At 39.6% G+C, this 20866-nt stretch overlaps 1 protein-coding gene across 9 annotated transcripts in view; it reads right to left on the reverse strand.

The window, feature by feature from the left end:
• The window catches only part of LOC126872189 (papilin), a 162698-nt gene that overhangs the window by 4789 nt on the left and 137043 nt on the right, over positions 1-20866 (reverse strand). For 2 of the 9 annotated variants that reach the window (XM_050631821.1, XM_050631820.1), the window contains exons 18-38: positions 20643-20852; positions 19407-20354; positions 18817-19162; positions 18430-18554; positions 18133-18342; positions 17350-17748; positions 16606-16962; positions 16162-16338; positions 15791-15970; positions 14874-15053; positions 12132-12347; positions 11824-11994; positions 10591-11004; positions 9796-10008; positions 9381-9566; positions 8584-8820; positions 7742-8064; positions 2562-2712; positions 1701-2210; positions 963-1118; positions 760-873 (exon numbers count right to left, since the gene is read on the reverse strand). In XM_050631821.1, the coding sequence (XP_050487778.1) occupies positions 760-873; positions 963-1118; positions 1701-2210; positions 2562-2712; positions 7742-8064; positions 8584-8820; positions 9381-9566; positions 9796-10008; positions 10591-11004; positions 11824-11994; positions 12132-12347; positions 14874-15053; positions 15791-15970; positions 16162-16338; positions 16606-16962; positions 17350-17748; positions 18133-18342; positions 18430-18554; positions 18817-19162; positions 19407-20354; positions 20643-20852 (5823 nt within the window). Of the gene's footprint in view, positions 1-759; positions 874-962; positions 1119-1700; positions 2211-2561; positions 2713-7741; positions 8065-8583; positions 8821-9380; positions 9567-9795; positions 10009-10590; positions 11005-11823; positions 11995-12131; positions 12348-12955; positions 13127-14873; positions 15054-15790; positions 15971-16161; positions 16339-16605; positions 16963-17349; positions 17749-18132; positions 18343-18429; positions 18555-18816; positions 19163-19406; positions 20355-20642; positions 20853-20866 lie in introns of all 9 variants that reach the window. The other 7 variants (XM_050631822.1, XM_050631825.1, XM_050631824.1 and 4 more) reach the window with 7 other exon arrangements.

Raw genomic sequence — 20866 nt, forward strand, 5'->3', positions numbered from 1 at the left:
CGAATTCGTCGAGGATAGCCTTCGTTCAGAAAGTAAGGGAAATTGACGTTGCTAGTGGGAGACGCCGTTCGTTGAAAAAAATAGGTCTCCCCTATCTTCCCGTAGTTGGGACAAAGACTGTTTGTCTGTTTGAAGAACTTTAGTCAACTAAATCTTAAGATTTATAACGGGCCCTCAGGCTAGCTGAACATGTACTGCGGAGACGCATCGACATCTGGCAATCATCTTACTCGAAGAATAGGGTCTGCGTGTGGCGAGCCACGGGACAGAAACCGTTGGGATGTTTACTGTCGCGTGCCGCCACAAATATTTCTTTTAAGGAGAGCTATAGAATTACTCCATACTTTTGTTAGACAAAGCATTCATCCCGTGACCGCGGCTACGTTCGGCGACTGGCTGTCGCCTCGAGCCCAAGTTCATTATCACAAATCTCGAACAAATACAATCGGATCGAATGACGACAATTGTTTAATTACGCCTATGATAGAATCTAGATTACGGTGTTAAGGGATTATCCAAAATTCCAAAGGCTCCGGTGTTCTTTCATCTCCGACATATATATATTATTATTGACAAGTTGAATACTTAAAATTCAAAAATTTCTGTTTCTAGAAGTTATAGTTGTTTTAAAATTTGCGTAAATAAAATAATGGTAAATAAAATATTATTTTAAAATTATACTGGTCAGTAAAAATTAATTTTGATTTCAGCTTTCGGATACTTTCGTCTGTACAGTATATAGAAAACACAAAGGTTTACCAGCAACTTGTATATCCACCATCGCAAAAGCAGACGAATAATCGTTGTTCGCTTCGCAACGGTATTGACCAGAGTCTTCTCGATTTGCGTCGCTGATCACAAGTCTGTTCAAATCTGGAAATAAAATTTCACAAATTTTTTGAAGAATTTCTCTGCTGAAAAAATGAATTATTCAATAATGCTAGATAAATAGAAGTACCTACCAGTAATTTGAATTCGATTGTTTTGGTGGATCAGCTCGTTATCTTTGTACCACAATACTCGAGGAATCGGATATCCATCGACGTTACAAGCGATAGTAACGTCACTACCTTCTGGGAATTGGTTTTGTCCTATCGATATGTTGGCCGTGACAGGCACTGCGAAATAATTGATTTCACATTAAGAAATATTTGTAAATGAAATTGTCAAGAGAAAAAAAGAAAGAAAGAAAAAATACAGAAAGTAATTTGAGTATATTATAGATCGTGTGCTTACCTCTTTTTATCGACGTTTATTATTAACATAAACATTGTACATAAATTGAACATAATCATTACTAGTAAGAACATGCATGCAAGCAAATTAAGCATGGTCAATATAACATATAATGAAACCGAAGCATTCGCAGTCGTTACAAAAGAAGAGAGAAAAACCAAATTGCACTGTGCTCTCGAAAGATATGCGTGCCACTTCTGTTTAACATCATTTCAATAAAAGTCAGCATTAATTTTATCTATAGGATTCACAAATTTTTACTAATTGCAGGAATAACGAATTAAAAAATTCTAGTATTAACCAATACCTTTCTTCCATTTCATTTTATTATTATAAATAATTCTATGATATGAATTTGGAAAACATCAAAATCCTAATTGATAATATATTTAATATTTTGACAATATCTTTCAGTACGGTGCAATGGGAAAACGGGAAAAGACTACAGTAGAGTACCCTCTCACCTCTGAACCTCGAAGCAAAGTCCAAAGTAGTATATCCAATAGGATTGACCGTAGAAATATGTGTTTGTCTGGTAGTGTACACAAATCCATAGGTATGAAAGTCAGTAGTTTGAGTTCTGTTAGGTCTATAGGGATACAGAATATTCTCATCTTTTTTAGGAGGATCGACCAGATACTTGAGATATTGTTCGTATTCGGGATTGATGTTGTACACTGGACCGACAGCTTGTAATATTACCGACCAAGAGGCAGCTCTGCCAATCGCGTTAAACGCTTGACATGTGTAAACGCCCAACGTGGGCAGCGTGACGGTTCGGATCAAAAGCGTGTAGTCGGAATCCTGTTCGTAAATTTCCGAAGACAGTGGTAACATGCGATCGCCTTGCCACCAAGTGACAAAAGGTCTAGGCCAACCCCACGCGTAGCAGTGCAGAGATATGGGGGAGTTCATGGTTACCGTCACGCTAGCGTTAGGCTCTCCAATGATAGCCGCAGCCAGTTCTCTCGGCTCTGTATAGTGTGTAAGAGAAAACAGCATGCAGAAGAGAAGAACGTTGAATACCATCACCAATTATTGCAAAGAAAGGTAGTTTAAAAGTAAAGCTAACTCTGCCGCGGTTTATGGATATATTTGTGTTTCCATTTTCTTCTTGTTCTAATTAATTGCAATTCTTTTTAAGTGAATAGTTAAAACGTGCTATTACTAGTAAACACATGGCAGAACATTTCTACATAAAATTGGTTAGATCAGCTACTAAAAGATCAAGTAAAGAGATCAATCATTAAGTCTACGATGCACGATACATTCATCATTACAAGACGTCAAGACAGTCTTTCTAGTACTTAACGTATAGTACGTACCTGTGACCACCAATTGGTATTCCACTCTTACCGGTGGTCCTAAACCATTGTCAGCTGTGCAGACATAAGTTCCTCCGTCGTATCGGTCTAAATTAATGATTTGAAGAGAACCATCGAGCAATATGCGACGCCTGCTCTCTGAAGCTGCAATCTGGAGTCATTAATCTTTGTTATTATTACAATTTCATCTAATATTTAAATTTTGCAATACTCTAATCCTTATCTAACGTCATTTATTTCTAGTCTTTTATTCTTACAAAGGCAGGATCCGATAAAATTTAAAACAACACAAATCCTTTTTTATAATACTTGTGGCGGCACGGATCACGGAACTTTCCAACGGCTTCGTGATACAAAGCGCTACGCCGTCAAAACGCAACACCGACGTGCCCAATGTGCCATCGATATCTTCACGCTCCTTCCGCCGAATTTCTCGGAAGAGCATACACGTGCCAGCCGCGGCGGCACATCTAATGAACGCACGCTAGTGGGGGTAACGAAGGGAAGAATCAGATAGATCTGAAAAAAGGACATTCTACCCCGAGCCGCGAAGCGCGAATGGCGAAGAGAAACGAGTCGGGTATTTTCGAGAGATCGGTCAATCGTCGCTGTTGTTAATCGTCGTCAAGCGTCAACTGTTGTTAATTGTTAATTGTTATTCATTGTTATCGAGTGATAGAGTTTAATAAACGTTATTGGTTGAACATACTTGAGTGTACCTTCAGTACCTATTACACGATACACCTCAAACTGGTGACCTCGACGTGAGTTAAAGCTAAAGAAGTGACTGTGATAGTGATACTGAGACTCTAAACGTCGCGAATTAAAACAGCTGTGCGATGGCAAATACCGACGGGATCGTGAACGACACACAACGAGCCTGCCAAATAATTAACATGCCCCCGCTGCAGCCTTCGGAGGTCACGGCGTGGTTTACGCTTCTGGAGATGCAATTCGAGGACATGGATCTTACGGACGACAAGCGAAAGTTCGCGACCCTCGTCAGGTGCCTCGGCGACCGGTATCTGTCGCATATCGAGGACGTGAAGAGAATACCAGTGGCGGAACAGTACGATAAGTTAAAAAACGAGATCATTCGAGAGTTGGCTGATAATGCCGGCACGAGGTCACGCAGGCTGCTGACTGATTGGGCGACCGAAAGCCGTCCCAATTCTACCAACACGTGAGAAGACTAGCCGGTCCCTCCATGCCGGACGATTTCCTCCTCACATGCTGGAGGGAGCGACTTCCGGAATATCTAGACATCGCTCTGGCCGCGGTGGATGAAACGGACGTAGAAAAGTTGACGCGGGCGGCCGACCGGATCTACGAGACACATTCGTTGAGAAGACAGAAGGTCGCTGTTATCGAGACCGAAAGAGCGGGAAGCGAACGGCGAGATCGCCCCCCTGAATCGTCGGATGGCAGGCTCTCCAGAATAGAGGCACAAATCGAGGCACTGCGCCTCGATTGGCGCCGCTACCAACGTCCAAACACGAGACGGTACGGACCGCGCCCGAGAGAAGAGTCACAGGATTCCGGTCTTCGTTACTATCATGCGACGTTCCGAGCACGCGCGAAGAAGTGCCGTTCACCATGTACATGGAACCAGGGAAACGAGGCCGGCCATCCGTAAACGCGGCAAGCGACGACGGCCTAACATCCCGCCGCATATTTGTGAGGGACAGGAACTCAAAAATCTCCTTCCTAGCGGACACCGGCGCCAACGTATGTGTATTTCCGCGCAACAAAATACACGGGCCCGCGAACGAAGATACGTACGAATTGTTCGCGGCTAACAGGTCACGCATCGCGACCTACGGCACCATCCTAGTGTCCCTCGACTTGGCATTGCGTCGAGCGATGAAATGGCGTTTCATTACAGCGGACGTCGACACACCCATCATCGGTGTGGATTTCCTCAGTCATTACGAATTGTGGGTGGACGCGAGGAATAAACGCCTTATAGATTCTATTTCGAACCGGTCGACGAGAGGATACGGCCACGACTCAGACGGCGTCGATCAAGACAATTATCGGAGAATCGACGTATCACCGACTCCTCGCCGAATTTCCGGATCTAACCCGCCCACCGGCTTTTGGACGAGAGAAAACTCGGTACGGTGTGGTACATCACATCGAAACCACACCAGGCCCACCTGTCTACATCAAACCCCGCCGACTCACACCTGACCGACTTAAACAGGTTAAGACGGAGTTCGAAGTCATGAGTGAGCAAGGCGTGATGCAGCCATCGAGAAGTCCATGGGCATGGACTTACACGTCGTTCCAAAAAAGGACGGAGGGATTCGACCGTGTGGCGACTACCGGCCGTTGAACGCCCGCACCATCCCGGACAAATATACACCGCCGCACATAGAGGATTTCGCACAGACTTACATGGTAAGCGCATTTTTTCTAAAATCGACCTCGTTCGCGCTTACCATCAAAGTCTGATTGCACTGGAAGATGTCGAGAAAACAGCCATAACAACACCGTTCGGTCTGTTCGAAGCGACCAAGATGATGTTTGGGCTTCGGAACGCCGCGCAAACATGTCAGAGATTTGTGGACGAAATCGTACGAGGTCTTGATTTCGTCTACGCATATATAGACGATTTCCTCGTAGCTTCCGAGAATGACGAGCAACACCGCGAACACTTGCGGGTCCTGTTTAAACGCCTCAACGACTACGGGGTCGTTATTAATAGCGCGAAGTGCGAATTCGGCGTCCGCGAAATTCAATTCCTCGGTTATACTGTAACCGCCGAAGGGATAAAGCCGCTGGCTGGTTAAAGATCTTCGAAGATATCTCGGTGTGATTAACTTTTACAGATGTTTCATACCGAGAGCCGCGCATACTTTCCGACCACTCAACGACTTATTGAAAGGCACAACGAAGCGCAACGCGTCTATTGAGTGGTCCGAGCGTGCCGAAAAAAGCTTCCGCGAGTCGAAACGCGTTTTGGCCGACGCGACAATGTTAGCGCACCCGATCCCCGGCGCGCCTGTTAGCCTCGCGGTTGACGCATCCGACTACGCTATTGGTGCGGTATTTCAGCAGCGCGTCAACGATTCTTGGCAACCACTAGGCTTTATGACGAAGATTCTATCCCCCGCGCAACGAAAATACAGAGCGTAGGATCGGGAATTGCTGGCGATGTACTACGCGGTTAAACGCTTTCGACATGCCGTCGAAGGTAGAGAATTCGCGATCTATACAGATCACAAACCCCTAATTTACGCGTTCAACCAGAACCTCGACAAGTGTTCGCCAAGATAGTTTCGACATCTGGACTACGTCGGACAGTTTACGATCGATATCCGACATATAAAAGGGGCAGAGAAACTTATTGCGATATTACAGCCGAGACCGTGCGACCGTACGTACCGGAACCGTTACGGCGCATCGTATTCCAATCGCTATATGGACTTTTCCCATCCGGGGATGCGTGATATGCAAAAATTGGTAAGTACGCGCTTCGTCTGGCCGTCCGTAAATAAAGATTGCCGAACGTGGACGCATGTCAGCGCAATAAAGTCACCAGGCACGTATTCTCGCCTGTTGGAACGTTTGGAAAGTTAGCATGCCGGTTCGAGCATATACACTTAGACATCATCGCCATGCAATATTCGCAAGGATACCAGTATTGTCTAACATGTATAGATCGTTTTTCGCGTTTCGCGAAGCCATTCCTATCGCCGATATGGAAGCGCCAACCGTGGCTTCGGCCCTCCTTTCTACCTGGATATCTCGTTTCGGCGTACCTTTGAAAATTACGACCGATCAAGGACGTCAATTCGAATCGCGTTTATTCGAGGAATTATGCCGGTTGCTCGGCGTCAAATATCTGCGTACAACGGCCTACCATCCAGCGTCTAACGGGATAGTAGAACGCCTACACAGACAACTAAAGGCGGCGATTAAATACCACGACACGAGCAACTGGGTCGGAATTCTGCCGATCGTCTTAGTAGGTATGAGAGCCGCGATAAAGGACCTAAACGCAACGGCGGCCGAAATGATTTACGGCACCGGCACATGTTTGCCGGCGGAATTCTTCTTATCAACTAGTCAACGGGCCAACTCGGAATACGCGAATCGGCTGAGAGAACGTATGGAGAGGATCAGACCACACCCGGTTACGCGTCACGGCGTAAAATTTTCGTTTTCAAGGAATTAGAGACGTCGCCATACGTGTTTGTGCGCCATGACGCGCGATTGGAGGACCATTACAGCCACCGTACGATGGGCCGTATAAAGTTATACAGAGAGGCGATAAGACATATACGGTAAAAAATAAATAATCGCGACATAATGGTTTCCGTAGGTCGGTTGAAGCCCGCGTTCGTCATTCCCGAAGACCTCGAGCAAAGAACCGCTGAGACTCGCAACGTGCTAATTCCGGTAGACCAAACGAATGTTCGTGACAAAAACGGGGCAAACGACAATAACCAAACGACGAACGAAGAAAATACCCGGAATAGATACGTTACGCGGTCTGGGCGAAGAGTCCGATTTCTAAATCGGCTTCAGGCAGGTTTCGGATAGGCGTTAGGAACCGGCGAACGTGCACTGCTTTGTAATATTTATATATTTTTTATTTACGTAACGTTATCACTGGTAAGGGGGTACTGTGGCGGATACAAAGCTCTATGCCGTCAAAGCGCAACACCGACGTGCCCAATGTGCCATCGATATCTTCACGCTCCTTCCGCCGAATTTCTCGGAAGAGCATACACGTGCCAGCCGCGGCGGCAAATCTAATGAACGCACGCTAGTGGGGGTAACGAAGGGAAGAATCAGATAGATCTGAAAAAAGGACATTCTACCCCGAGCCGCGAAGCGCGAATGGCGAAAAGAAACGAGTCGGGTATTTTCGAGAGATCGGTTAATCGTCGCTGTTGTTAATTGTTAATTGTTATTCATTGTTATCGAGTGATAGAGTTTAATAAATGTTATTGGTTGAACATACTTGAGTGTACCTTCCGTACCTATTACACCATACATCTCATACTTTAATAATATCCCTAACTTTAAGTTTTATCCAATTTCATCAATTTGCAATCGTTTTTCCGATAAATTCAGGATCCGATAAAATTGAAGATTATAGACATGAAGGCAGAACGCGTGTTTTCCTAGAACTAAGATTATATTTTATAATTTATAAAAAATCTCACCAGCATTGTGCCCTTCCTCCACGTAATGGTTGGTTTTGGATGCCCGAAAGCAACACACTTCAATGTCACATAGCCACCCTCCTGAGCGCTAACGTTTGGTTCTTCCGGTGGCTTGATCGAAGCTGGTTCCGAACCAACCGGCCGTGCAGTGATTACCGGTCGTGGAGTAGTCGATAGAACTTCATCGACAGCCGGTTCAAGACAGGAAGCGCCGCAGCCATTGTTACAACATTTCATTTCTCCGGCGCAATCAGCGTCTGTGAGACATTCCTGTTCGCATCTTGTGCTGTTCGACACGCTCGGACAGCGGCCTGGTTTCGTAACTAAATTAAAAACGAATTATTATATTATATACAGTTAAATTATGCAAGTAATAGTAATTGGGAAACTATTAGTTGACGTCATTCGTATAACAATTTTTCGTCATATATTTAATAGGTTTATCGTGAATGTGAGCGGTAAATTGCAAAGTTAAATCATGGCAAGAGAAATTCATTTGGTCTACGAGATAAAAAGAGGAGCACCAATTCTAGATGTTAATGTCGGTTTGTTTCTTATTAAAAGGAGAAAAATGTTTAATTACTTTACTATGTAATTTGTCGTCAGTCGAAATCGGCAGACTTTCGTTAGAAGAGGGAAAAATTAACAAAGTTAGGATGGATATGGTATTTGGATTCTTGTAAGTGGATTTGGTTATGACTGGATCTGAAATCGATAAATGAAAAGAAGATTAAAAAAGAAGAGAAGGTATTTTTAATTTTATCGATCTACCGAATGTTCTCCTTTTTTATCTTCAATACAGAAAATATAGAAAATATAAAGAACTTAATGTTTCCAGTTACCTGATCTACAAACTCCTCTGTATTCGGTGCCATCCTCGGTACCAACCAGAGTAATAGCACATTTGGTGTCATCGGGACAAGCCTGTGTCCTGCAAGGATCCACGCAACGACATCGTCCGCAATCCTGAGAATCTACGAACTCCTCTTTGCCGTAAGGACAACGAATCATATTGCATTCCTCGCGAGCTTCCGCACAAGGATCCTTTTTATTCTCTTCGGAGTCGATCTCGTTAGTAGCTATGAAAACACCCATTACAGTCACAGCAAAGAAAAATACAAACATTCTTACAATAGAAAGAAAAAAATATAAAAATGTATACAAAAAGTAATAATAAAAGAATAATAAAAAACATATTGCGGTGAAAGCAATATTACACAAATTTTGAAGCTTACAACTAGGAACAATAATAGCTGATAGGATAAACGGTTGAGAAATAAAAACTGTGGAAAAATAAGAAGCAGAGTTTTTCAGACAAACAGACAATGTCGCTTTATGACTCGGAAGGAATATTTTAAAGTAAAATGATTAAAATTAAACAGTTAAATTAAAATCCATTGCTTTGTAAAAGAGAAATAGAAAATGTGATTTATCGTGCTCTTCCCCTCCAGATAGAAAAAGGATGTTAGGGAAAGGTAACAACAAAGGATTTGTAACAACATTGATATGAAACATTAAGGCTACAATGTACAGTGATATACAATAATGAAAATGTGTTCACCATGTTCGAAGCTCAAAATATTAAACATGTAACAAAAATATCGTTTAGATCGTTGGGGAACACCGTTCCTCGACTTACTCGACTTACTGGTAAGACAAGTGCTAATGCAAGACTCGAAAGTCTTGAATCTGTTACGATTTCCACCACATCCAGTATAAATGAACCCTCGACATGTTTGTTGTTCGTCGTCGAAATAGAATCGCTTGGTATAATCATGTCGACCCGAAGCACAAGATCCTGTGTCGACCGGTTCTTTGCAAATCGCTGGATCATCATTGTTCAAAATTATTGTTGTCGCGAGCTAATTTTATTCTCTCGAAAAGAAATTCCCGATTTCTTTTCAAAGATTTATTGATAGAAAATTATGAGAAATTCTTTTCGAGTAATATTCTTTCGAATTTCTTTCGCGTTTCGTTTAAAGATTTCGGAGATCGTTTACGTTGTTAGTAAGTTTGGGTGGAATTTTGCGTATCAAACGAGTGGAAGTACTTACACAAGCTTGAGAGGCTGGTACCGTTTCCAGGTGGCACGGGTTCTTCGTGATGAATGCAAATCGATTCACACTCTGCCATCGTGCTGAATCTATTCGCGTTGCCTTCACATCCGCCGTACAGAAATTCGCGACAAACGCGACTGACATAATCATAGTAGTATTTGGCGAAAGAGCCTCTACAAACGCCAGAATCCACTGGTAGATTACACATATCTGTAAAAAGAATTTTTTAATAAAGATTTAATAAAGTTGCACAACAGAGGAATCTTTCAAATTATTACTCAATTTCTTTGGAATACATATGATAATCTGTTGATTAGACAATAGAAAAATTAGACAATAATTCATGAATATATTTTAAATAGAATCAATATTTATTAATCTGTTTTATATAATCATTATATATCTATATAATATCACTGAATTTTATCTTACTAAATATCCTAAGAATAGTAAAAAGAATTATAAAACGATAACAAAACCGCTTAAAATGTCTAAAATCTCTAAAAATACAATTTTACCCCGAATCTTGTTTAGAATTTGGCTATAGTTATATCATAACTAATAACGTTGATAAATTGCTGTTAAATTAAGTTTCATTACGAAAGATTCAAATGTAGCTATATCTATAAATCCATTAAAATTTTGTCATCATCTTGATGTCTAGAATCGATTCTATGCATATATCTGTAGATATTTTTCCGATAAATTTTGTAATATCCTGTATATAGAGCTATAGTCCTACAAACCATGCTGCCTGAATAGTAATAAAAGTAATAAAATCACTACACATACCTTGACCATGGAATTTTCCGCAAAGACGTTCACACTGTTCTTCCGTCTGGAACCTATTCGCGTTTCCTTCACAGCCGCCATAGATAAACGCCTGACACAACTGATTGTGTGAATCATAGTAATAAGCGGTGATATCACCATTGCAAGAACCAGGATCGACAGTCTTGTAACAAATCGGATTCTTCGAGACAGTTTCAAGTGATACAATAGGTACGACAGTAACATTTGCAGGTGTTTCTGTTTGAACATGTTTCTGACACTTCCTTTCACAGGATTCTTTATCCTGGAAACGATTCTTATTACCCTGGCAACCGCTATATTCGAATTCGTAGCAAGAATCTGATTGATGGTCGTAGTAGTGTTGTTTAACGACACCATTGCAGGGACCAATGACTTTGGGTAGAGTGCATGGATCTGAAGAAAGAAGTAAAAAGAAAAAAGTATGAGGAAGATACATAGTGTAACCATTAGATCAATTAGTAGTAAGTATTATATTTAAAGTAATTATTTCTCCATTTTTCTCAAATTATAATTAAACGACTTGCAATTTGTAAAGCTTATTTTCAGAATTTCGTGTCTTTTGTTGTCAAACTTGTTACTATAGTGCAAGAGAATTTATTATAGTGATTATGGTAAATTTAATATTTATGGTAAATTTATTTACGGTGATTGAAACAAGAAAACGATGATTACTTAATTAGAGCTTAATGTAGTAATGTAATATAACTAAAACAACTAAATGGATAATTCACAACTAACAACTCACGACAACTCGACAACTAATGGCTAACGACTCTCTCGCAACTAACTCGCAACTCGCCCCCAACTCGCTCGCAACTAACTCTCAACTAACGAACAATTATACTAACTGACTTTCTCCACCAAGACATCCCTTTATCATCATAGTTTTCGTATTCCCACAACACGCACGCGTTCCGCAGTCGTCCATGACCGACGATGGTCACGTACGCCTTTCCAAGTAACTATTTTTCTAAAGGACATATTGATGAGCCACTTGGCCCGTTGGAATTTTCCCTCCCTTCTGGCCTATGAGTACTTCCACCTTCTATTTGCACTGTATTTCATCGGGTCTTTCTTGATTAATCTTTCCACGATACTGCATTATTAATTCTAATTTCATTTTCTATTTCAAAGTTTCACTAGTTAATAATATTGGTTGAATTGTGCAAGAGAAAGCGCAGTCACATATGTGTAATGTGTAATGATACAAACCTTGAACATCTCCACATCGATATTCGCACTCTTCGTGACTGTCGAAATTATTTCCATTGCTCTGGCAGCCGCTATACATAAATTGCTTGCAGACACCATCGCCGCTGTCGTAGAACCATTTGACGTGTTCTTCGGAGCATTGACCAGTATACTTCGAAAGGAAGCAGAAATCTGGAAAATTTTACGTATTAAACTTTAAATTCGCATTTTTATGTTTAATTCATGTAATCCCAATGTTCCATTTTATCTGCAAATATTGGGGTTGTATTAGACAAAATATCCGATATTTTAGCTACAAAAAATATTACCTGGTCTAAATCCGTCCTCTTCCGATGGTGTGATGGTGCTAGTGGTAGTTTGGCACCTGTTAAAGCAATCTTGTTCGGTAACAAAATTATTCTCGTTCCCACCGCAACCACCATAGTAAAATTGTCTACATTGTTGTTCGTACGAATCGTAGTACCATCGTTGAGTATAATTGTGGCATTCTCCCAAAAGCGCGGGCAGGAGACAGGTGTCTTGTTCTGTGTTTGGACAAAGATAGCATAAGAAATCTGCCTTGTTTCAGCATATGATACCGAGAAGTAAAAAGCTCAATAAAATCCTTGGAAAATCACTAAAATATTATCCTGAATCTCGAATAATCGTCGGGAACAATTTCTTGAAAAATTCTGTAATAAATCTCTTTCGTTTTCCTTTCATTCGTTTTAAAGATTTATTGAACTTCTTTCCTCACATTTTGTAACAAATAAAGCAACATACAACGTATATAACTTAATTTATTGCAAATATATTTATGCGATGGACGTATATTAAGAATATATTTGTTTTTGCAAAAAACGCACATTCGAGTGTAATCCGTAAAACAATTTACGTGCATGCGGTACGGTTGACATCGAGAACAATTACACAAGAAAGGAACAATAACGGTAATACAGCGAAACTGACACGGAAAGCGTTAATTAAGTTGTAAGCGTTAGATTATTTTTTGTTAATTTATACTAAAAGGAATATGTTGAAAGATACTTTATAATTTAAAAGAACCTAAAGTTTAGACAAAACAGAGAAGAGATAGTTGTATGTTTAAGAAATATGATGAAAATAAGATGAATGTGATTAGACGAAGTCTTACCAATTTTAGTCGGGCAATCAGACTCGCATGCGTCCCTAGATTCGAAATTATTTTTATTCCCACCGCAACCGGTATAATAGAATGGCATGCACCGATTCTCCGACTGATCAAAGTACCATCGAGATTGCTTCTCGCCACAGTTACCTTCGGCTCGTGGCAGCAAGCAACTATCTGTTAATCGCATTAATTATTATATCATGCAATATTAGATTGTAGTATATTGTCGTTAACGATCTGCGGTCTTTCTTTCTAAATTAATGCACGATACAGAGTGCTAAAAAATATTAAAACAATGAAAAAAATGTACGTACACTTCAAGTAATAAGTACTTCAAACTAGTAAATCAAAACTGAAGATAGAAATTAGTTAATTTTAATCACGTTTTAATGATTAAAGTTTTAATCAAGTAAAATTCAAATTTTACGAAACATTTAAACGCTTAAAATTTACAAAATACACATGATATGCAGCAATCTCCAAAATAAAATACGCATTATACTACTTAAAAAGTGGCATAAATCTTTAAATTCTTTAATATAATTCTTAAAGCATATTTAGTATCGTGTACAATTATTTCTACCATTATATATTTAATTTTATGTTTCACTATTTTGACAGATTAAATAAAGGTCATAATTATATAATTTATTGTAAGTCGTAAATTGTTGTGTTATTGCAATTATCTTACGACCTTTGAAATATAAGCTACCAGTTCTATTTCTACATTTCACCATAAAAAATATCCCGTTTAAAATTTTTCCGTTAAATTCTCTTATCACAATCGACCAATTAAGAAATAAGACAAATAAAATCAGTGCGTTCATGAAAGAATAAGAAAAGCTCGATTATTTGAATTTTAAAGTCATACGAATTAACCAAGTTAAATGACTTTCCTTCTTTCTTGTAATACCACCAATAAAAAATCACCGACGCGATCACTCATAAAATATTAATGAAAGGAAATCGCACTACTCCATTGAGAGAGCTCGTTCGAAGCCAGACAAAAGCTATCGAACGATCGATCTCGAGACGAGAACCGCTTTGCGGAGGACATAATACGACAAAATCAAGTTCCATTGATTGGATTGACTCGTAGAACGCTACGACAGCTTGATATCGCGTGCAACTTAAATGGAAAGGGTGCTTTTAAGTGCATACTGTGCTTTGATAAAAGGCAATGCTTGATATAATCGATTACGATCAATAGTTAGGCAGAAGAAATAGAAATTTGTAAAACCAAGATATTCAAATTACAATCAACACTTTTCTCGTTAACCCCTTGACATCAGTCACTTTGAAGAAAATACTTTACATGGAATGAAACCTGGCGAGAGATAATAATTTTCACGACTATTTCTCGGAAGCTGTCATGGATGAAATTTCATCCCATGCGAATTTTAGCGTTAGTTAAAACCCTGTTATATCTTTTAGGCATATTCGATACAATCGAATTTTTCTAACGTTAAAATGAAAATATTCTTATTGATACACGTTATCCCGCGATTTAATTTCGTTTTAAATATCTCCTTGAAATAATACAAATCCTTTTCGTTGCTGAAATAAACATTCGATGATCACAGCAGAGTTAATATTAGTTGTCAAAGGGTTAATCGTATTTTGTGCCAACAAATAGAGACAACGACAAACGAACCATCACCAACGACAACATCGAGAGTAATTTCTCAATTATCCAATATTAAACCATTCCTCAAATATCAATGAACGAGAAACGACTCTCTTTCTGAATATTGCTAGCGATACTGTTATACAAGAAGCAGATAAGCTTGTTCCTTTGATCTCCCCGTTTTCTCTTTTCTCTGCTATCCTTTTTATTTGATCACTTTCTTTTTCTTGGATTCTTTTCCCTTTTTTTTTCTTTTTTTCTTTATGATTGTTTCTTTTTTGCTTTTTCTGATACCTTTTACGGGGCAGCGCTGCTCACAGGCAGCACGTGTAAGGAATCTATTGGCATTGCCTTTACAACCGCCGTAAACAAATTGGCTACACATCTGACGCACGGTGTCATAATACCAGCGTAACACAGAGCCCGGACAAGGGCCCGGATCTTTCTCCAGGCGGCACACGTCCGTCAGTTTTACTGGAAATATGTATTTTTACGGATTACTCATAGAGCTTTGATATATTTGACGATGGTCGGTGCCAATTTGGTGCTTTTATGTGACATGTGGTGCCTGAATGTTTGCTGAGATCGTGTTTGATGTTTGGTTGAAAATGTAGATTCGGATTGTTGGCGTGATATTTTCAGACGAATACTAAGTCGCCAGAATTGTAGTACAATAGAAAATCGTAGTTCATATCCATTTAATATATCCGAATGTATTTCGTTTTATTGTATTGTGGAATTTGAACGAACTATCTGGCGATTTAGTTTCAATTATTCTTCTCAACTTCTCCGATTGACCGCAGCTTGAAAATTGTCTACTAATCAAAAAATTCTGTTCACAGTATGTAATAAAAAATAATCTCGCGTGAATTATTTTTCTGATCGTCTAAATAAATTACTATTAAATAAATTAATAATAAATCTTTCCACTCCCATTGCTAGCTGTACTTCTGTTCCCTTCACGTTCGTCAGAAAACAACTGTAAAAAGATCGCTTAAAAAATGAAAATCAAAAACAATTGTCAAAAAGGTTGCCATACGAAATATACGTTCTTCGATTCGTTCTACAAGCAAAACAATAGATAAAAATCTGAAACACTTTCAAACGAATCTGGTAGGAAAGAATATCTAATATGAAAAATGGGTTCAGGCAGTAGAACGAGCATGATACGTGCGAATGTCGAATCAAGAGAATTGTGCTGGAGAACGTACCTCGTGTCCTCCCTGGTTGCAAGCATTGTTGGTGGCATGCGATTTCCGTCGCGAAGTTGTTATCATTTCCTTTGCATCCACCGTAGCGGAATTGCTCGCAGGCTTGCGATTCTGCGTTGAAATACCATTTAGTGAAGTTGCCTTCGCAGGGACCTGGCTCTTTCGACTGTTCGCACGGATCTTCATAAGTAACAAAATGCAAGAGAGCATATTAGCAATGAAGTAGCAGTATATAAAACATAAACTTAACTTTTACTTTTTGGAATTACAGAAATTGTAAATTGAAAATATTTATTATCATATTAAAATAATGATTTGTCGTAAATGTTGTCAAACGAGAAAGGAATTTTAATAAGAATTGGTGAAGTTACCCAAATCATCGGGAGTGACACAAAGCTCTTCACATTCTTCTTTCGTTTTAAATTTATTCGCGTTTCCGAGACAACCGCCATAGACAAATTGACCACACTGTTTCCTTCCAGAGTCGTAATACCAAGTAGGGAAGTAACCCTCGCAGGGCCCAGAGATTTTTGGCAGGTTACATGAATCTGCAAAATGTTTTGACTTCTAATATCTCGGACATAATTAAAATATGCAATGTTTAAAACTATAAGAAAAATTTAACTTGTACGCATAAACGTTGTAAATATTGCGCAAATATTATAATGTCACAATTATTACAGAGAAGGTGCATATGTTTTCTAATAAAAAACTAATTCCCTAAAAATATATCATTTTTAAATTTTTCTTAAATATCCAATTGTATTTCAACGTTTTAAATGAATTTGAATTTTTTTTTGTTTTATGTACTTTACCTTTTCCTTTGGGCTGCACACACACTTGCTTACATTCTTCTTGCGTCTTGAATCGATTCTCGTTGCCCTCGCAACCTCCATACCAGAACCGCGAGCAACCACCATACTCTGTGTCGAAGTACCATTTGACGGTGAAGTCCCGACATGGTCCTCTATCTTTCTCCAAAGCACACGCTGCCCCAGGAGTAGATGGAACAGACAGACAGCCCTCGAAGTTTTCTCCTTGAGCTTCTTCCACCCCATCGGGACAACATCCATACTTCGAGGTGTCACAAGTGCATCCAGCGAAGTTTGGACCCTTTGCTGGAGTTCTTCCATCCGAGCAGCACTTGAATTCTGTATTCTCACAACCGCAGCCTGCAAGAAACGATGCGGTACTGAGTACATTTTGAAGTTATGTTTCTCCACAATATGAAGTGAATTAGAATTAATTTGTATAAGGAAGAAAGATAAAGATTATAGATTTGTCTATTTCTGGCTCCATTTACATCTGTATTTCTATTTCTATGTATTTTTATGCTTTGATTATTAATAAGGATCTTTTCGCAAGGAAAATTCTAATATTAATAATTAATGCTTTGATTATTAATAAGGATCTTTTCGCAAGGAAAATTCTAATATTAATAATTAATAGTAATAATTAAGTTAAGGCAGATATGAGTAAATAAGAATTTTAAACTTCCCTTTACCACGCTACTATATGTATATCAGAATTAACATGATTTCAGTTTTTGGCCTAATTACCTTGTCCATGAGGTCCTTTAGCGATGGTGACACCATCAGGGCAGCAACCAAATTGATACGTATAACACGGACAGCCCTCGTAATTTGGTCCTGTGGCCGGGGTGAAGCGGTTAGGACAGCAACCATTAGCTGTATACTTGCAACCGCAGCCCTCGTTGTTTGGACCACGAGCAGCGGTGCTGTTATCTGGACAGCATCCGAATCTCGAGTATTGACAGCCACAACCGTAGAAATCTGGACCGCGAGCTGGAAGTATGTTGTCTGGACAGCACTTGAACGGTGTCGACAGACAACAACCCTCTCTGTTTGGACCATGAGCAGGAGTGCTACCGTCATCGCAACAGCCATAAGTACTGTTTTCGCAGGGCATGTGACAGCCATAGTTGTTGGGACCCAGGGCTACATGTGATGTGTATTAGCTGGTAATTATCTTAGAAAATTGGAAGACTGGAATTCTTTTTATATTTAATTTACTCTGACATATCACCAGCCTATTTTTAGAAAATTAGCGTGGTAGGATTCTTGTTTCTTGTTTTCTTTTTAGTTTATTTGAATACAATATTAGATGTTTTAGAAAATTGACATAACGGAACTTTTAGAAGAATTTATCTTGGAATAGAAATATTGAAGATGGCGTAATATGTGGGAATTGGAATTAAGTACTTTTACAGATAATAGAGCAAACCTAATAGAATCATTTGAATTTGTAAAAGTTTGACTAGAGAACTACAGAAATTTTCGAAAATGTATATTTTGAGATTTTTATATAATTATGCAACATACCTGGTGAGACGCCATCAGGACAACATCCAAAGTACGATATAGTGCAGTTCTCTGCATTTATAACACCGCATCCTGCGAAGTTTGTGCCAGTAGCAGTCGAAATACCATTCGGACAACATCCGTAGGTGGTATTTGCGCAATCTTCCTGTACTGTAGTTGTTTCATACTCTTCTGTGAGAGGTGTGACAGAAGTAATTTCCTCTTCGCAACCTGTAGTCATTATATTAACCAAACATCTCAGTATGATTAATAACATTTAAGGATTTTTAAATATACGCAGTAAAAATTACAATGTACCTTCTTCATTTGGTCCAGAAGCGGGCTTAATTCCATCAGGACAGCAACCAAATTCAGTGACATTGCAGCATCCGATATTATCCTTTCCGCTAGCTGGAGTCTCGTTATCCGGACAACATCCAAATCTGAAATATTTATTTAATGTCATTAACAAATATCTAAAAATTAAATAAATATAATATATATTAAATATCGTACTAATTATTGCAACAAAATTTCTCATATCAGTATATTAAACATTAAATATTATTCTTATGGCGCTTAAAACATTATGTAGATTCTACTTACTGTTTCTCTTATCAATGTCTTTAAAATATTAATAAAACCTATTTTCTGGAATATCGTAAAACATAATAACTATCGTGATATTTAAAATATTATGCTAACTCTGTTTCGCTGCAAGGTTTCTTGCATCCTTCGAAGTCGTTGCCCTCAGCAGCGATAATTCCATCAGGGCAACAACCGAACAACGTTTCCTTGCAGTGTGATTCGGGGCAACCTTGGTTCTCCGGACCAGTGGCTGCAGACACTCCATCCGAACAACAACCGTATTTAGTGTCGTTGCAAGTCTGTACCGTGGGACATCCTTGGCCAAACGGTCCTTCAGCCTTAGTAATTCCATCGTAACAGCAACCGAAGGGCGAGGCCTTACAGGTCTTCTTCCTCAGCACTTTGCACACGCGATGCTTGCGCGTGGTTTCTTCTGGGCCAATGGTCGTCCAGAATCCGAATACTGAAAGAGAAAATTCATCCTCGTGTATTATTTAACGTTATTTTGTTAACTGTTTATTATTTAGATAATAAAATTAATATTCTAAAATAAAATTGGTCAATGTTTTTATAATTTTTATTGTATGTACTTTTATTAATACATTTTCATTTTATGAAAGTTTCTTTTATCTACCTAATCCATCTCATCGAATCTTTTAATTTACACTAATTAATACAAAACATATCAATGAACTAAATGTACTTACGTCTGTCTATCTTCTCAGTTACTTCCGATTTTGCTTCCTCAGTGATCGGTGTCAATCCAGAAACAGTAGTATCAGTTACGCCAGACACAGTGGTTTCACCGCTCTCAGTGGTTGCACCAGACTCTGTAGTTTCTCCTGATTCGGTCGTGGCGCCAGATTCGGTGGTTTCGCCGGAAACTGTCGTTTGTTCTGTCATTGTTTTGCCAGGTTCTGTAGTCATACCAGATTCTGTTGTCATGCCAGATTCGGTAGTTTCTGTCGGACCAGATTCCGTGATTTCGGTAGTTGCTCCAGATTCTGTTGATTCTGTCGTGGCTCCAGATTCTGTCGTGGCTCCAGATTCTGTCGTGGCTCCAGATTCTGTCGTGGCTCCAGATTCTGTCGTGGCTCCAGATTCTATGGTGGTTCCAGACTCTGTTGTAGCTCCAGATTCTGTCGTGGCTCCAGATTCTGTCGTAGCTCCAGATTCTATCGTGGTTCCAGATGTTGTCGTGGCTCCAGATTCTGTCGTGGCTCCAGATTCTATCGTGGTTCCAGATTCTGTTGTGGCTCCGGATTCTGTTGTAGCTCCAGATTCTGTCGTGGCTCCAGATTCTGTTGATTCAGTGACTTCCGTAGCTCCAGATTCTGTTGATTCGGTGATTTCCGTTGCTGCAGATTCTGTCGTAGCTCCAGGTTCTGTCGTAGCTCCAGGCTCTGTCGTAGCTCCAGGCTCTGTCGTAGCTCCAGGCTCTGTCGTAGCTCCATATTCTGTCGACTCAGTGATTTCTATTGGCGTACTTTCTGTCATTACACCAGATTCTGTGGTTTCTTCTGTAGCTCCTGATTCCGTAGACATCGTTGGTTCTGTTGATCCTGATTCGGTACTTTCTTCGGTGGCACCTGATTCTGTTGTTTCTCCAGTCACACCCGTTTCTTCTACTTCTGATGTTGTTTCAAACGTAACTGCTGATATATAAAATTAATAATTAACGGTAACAATACTTAGTTAGTTCAGAGTTCAGAATGAGAGGCAAAACTTTTAGAAAGAAAAAAGTAGAAGTCTTTATGTGAAGAATTTGTAGTGTACTTTATCATGTATATCAAAAGTCATCGTATAATTAAATTGCACTTATACCATTAACATATAATTAATTGTTAATATAATTGCGTTGTTATTTAGTATTTCAAAATATTTAATTGATGGTGTTTCTAACGTAACATTTCTGTTTATACAATAATGGAATTACGATTTACCAGATTCCTCGGTAGGGGTCATTTCTGTTGAAATGGTCTGCTCAGTAACCGTGCTTTCGGTTTCCGACGAAGAAGTGGTTGGGCCCGATTCAGTGGATTCCGTGGCCTCGGTTGGTCCACTCTCAGTGCCCTCCAGCATTTCGGTAGTCTCGTCGCTCGATCCAGTTGCTGTTTCTTCAGTTTCGCCAGACTCAGTTGTCATATCTGTTCCTGAATTATTTTGT

This window comes from Bombus huntii, chromosome 12, assembly GCF_024542735.1.
Source record: "Bombus huntii isolate Logan2020A chromosome 12, iyBomHunt1.1, whole genome shotgun sequence".
Taxonomy (NCBI): Eukaryota; Metazoa; Arthropoda; class Insecta; order Hymenoptera; family Apidae; genus Bombus; species Bombus huntii.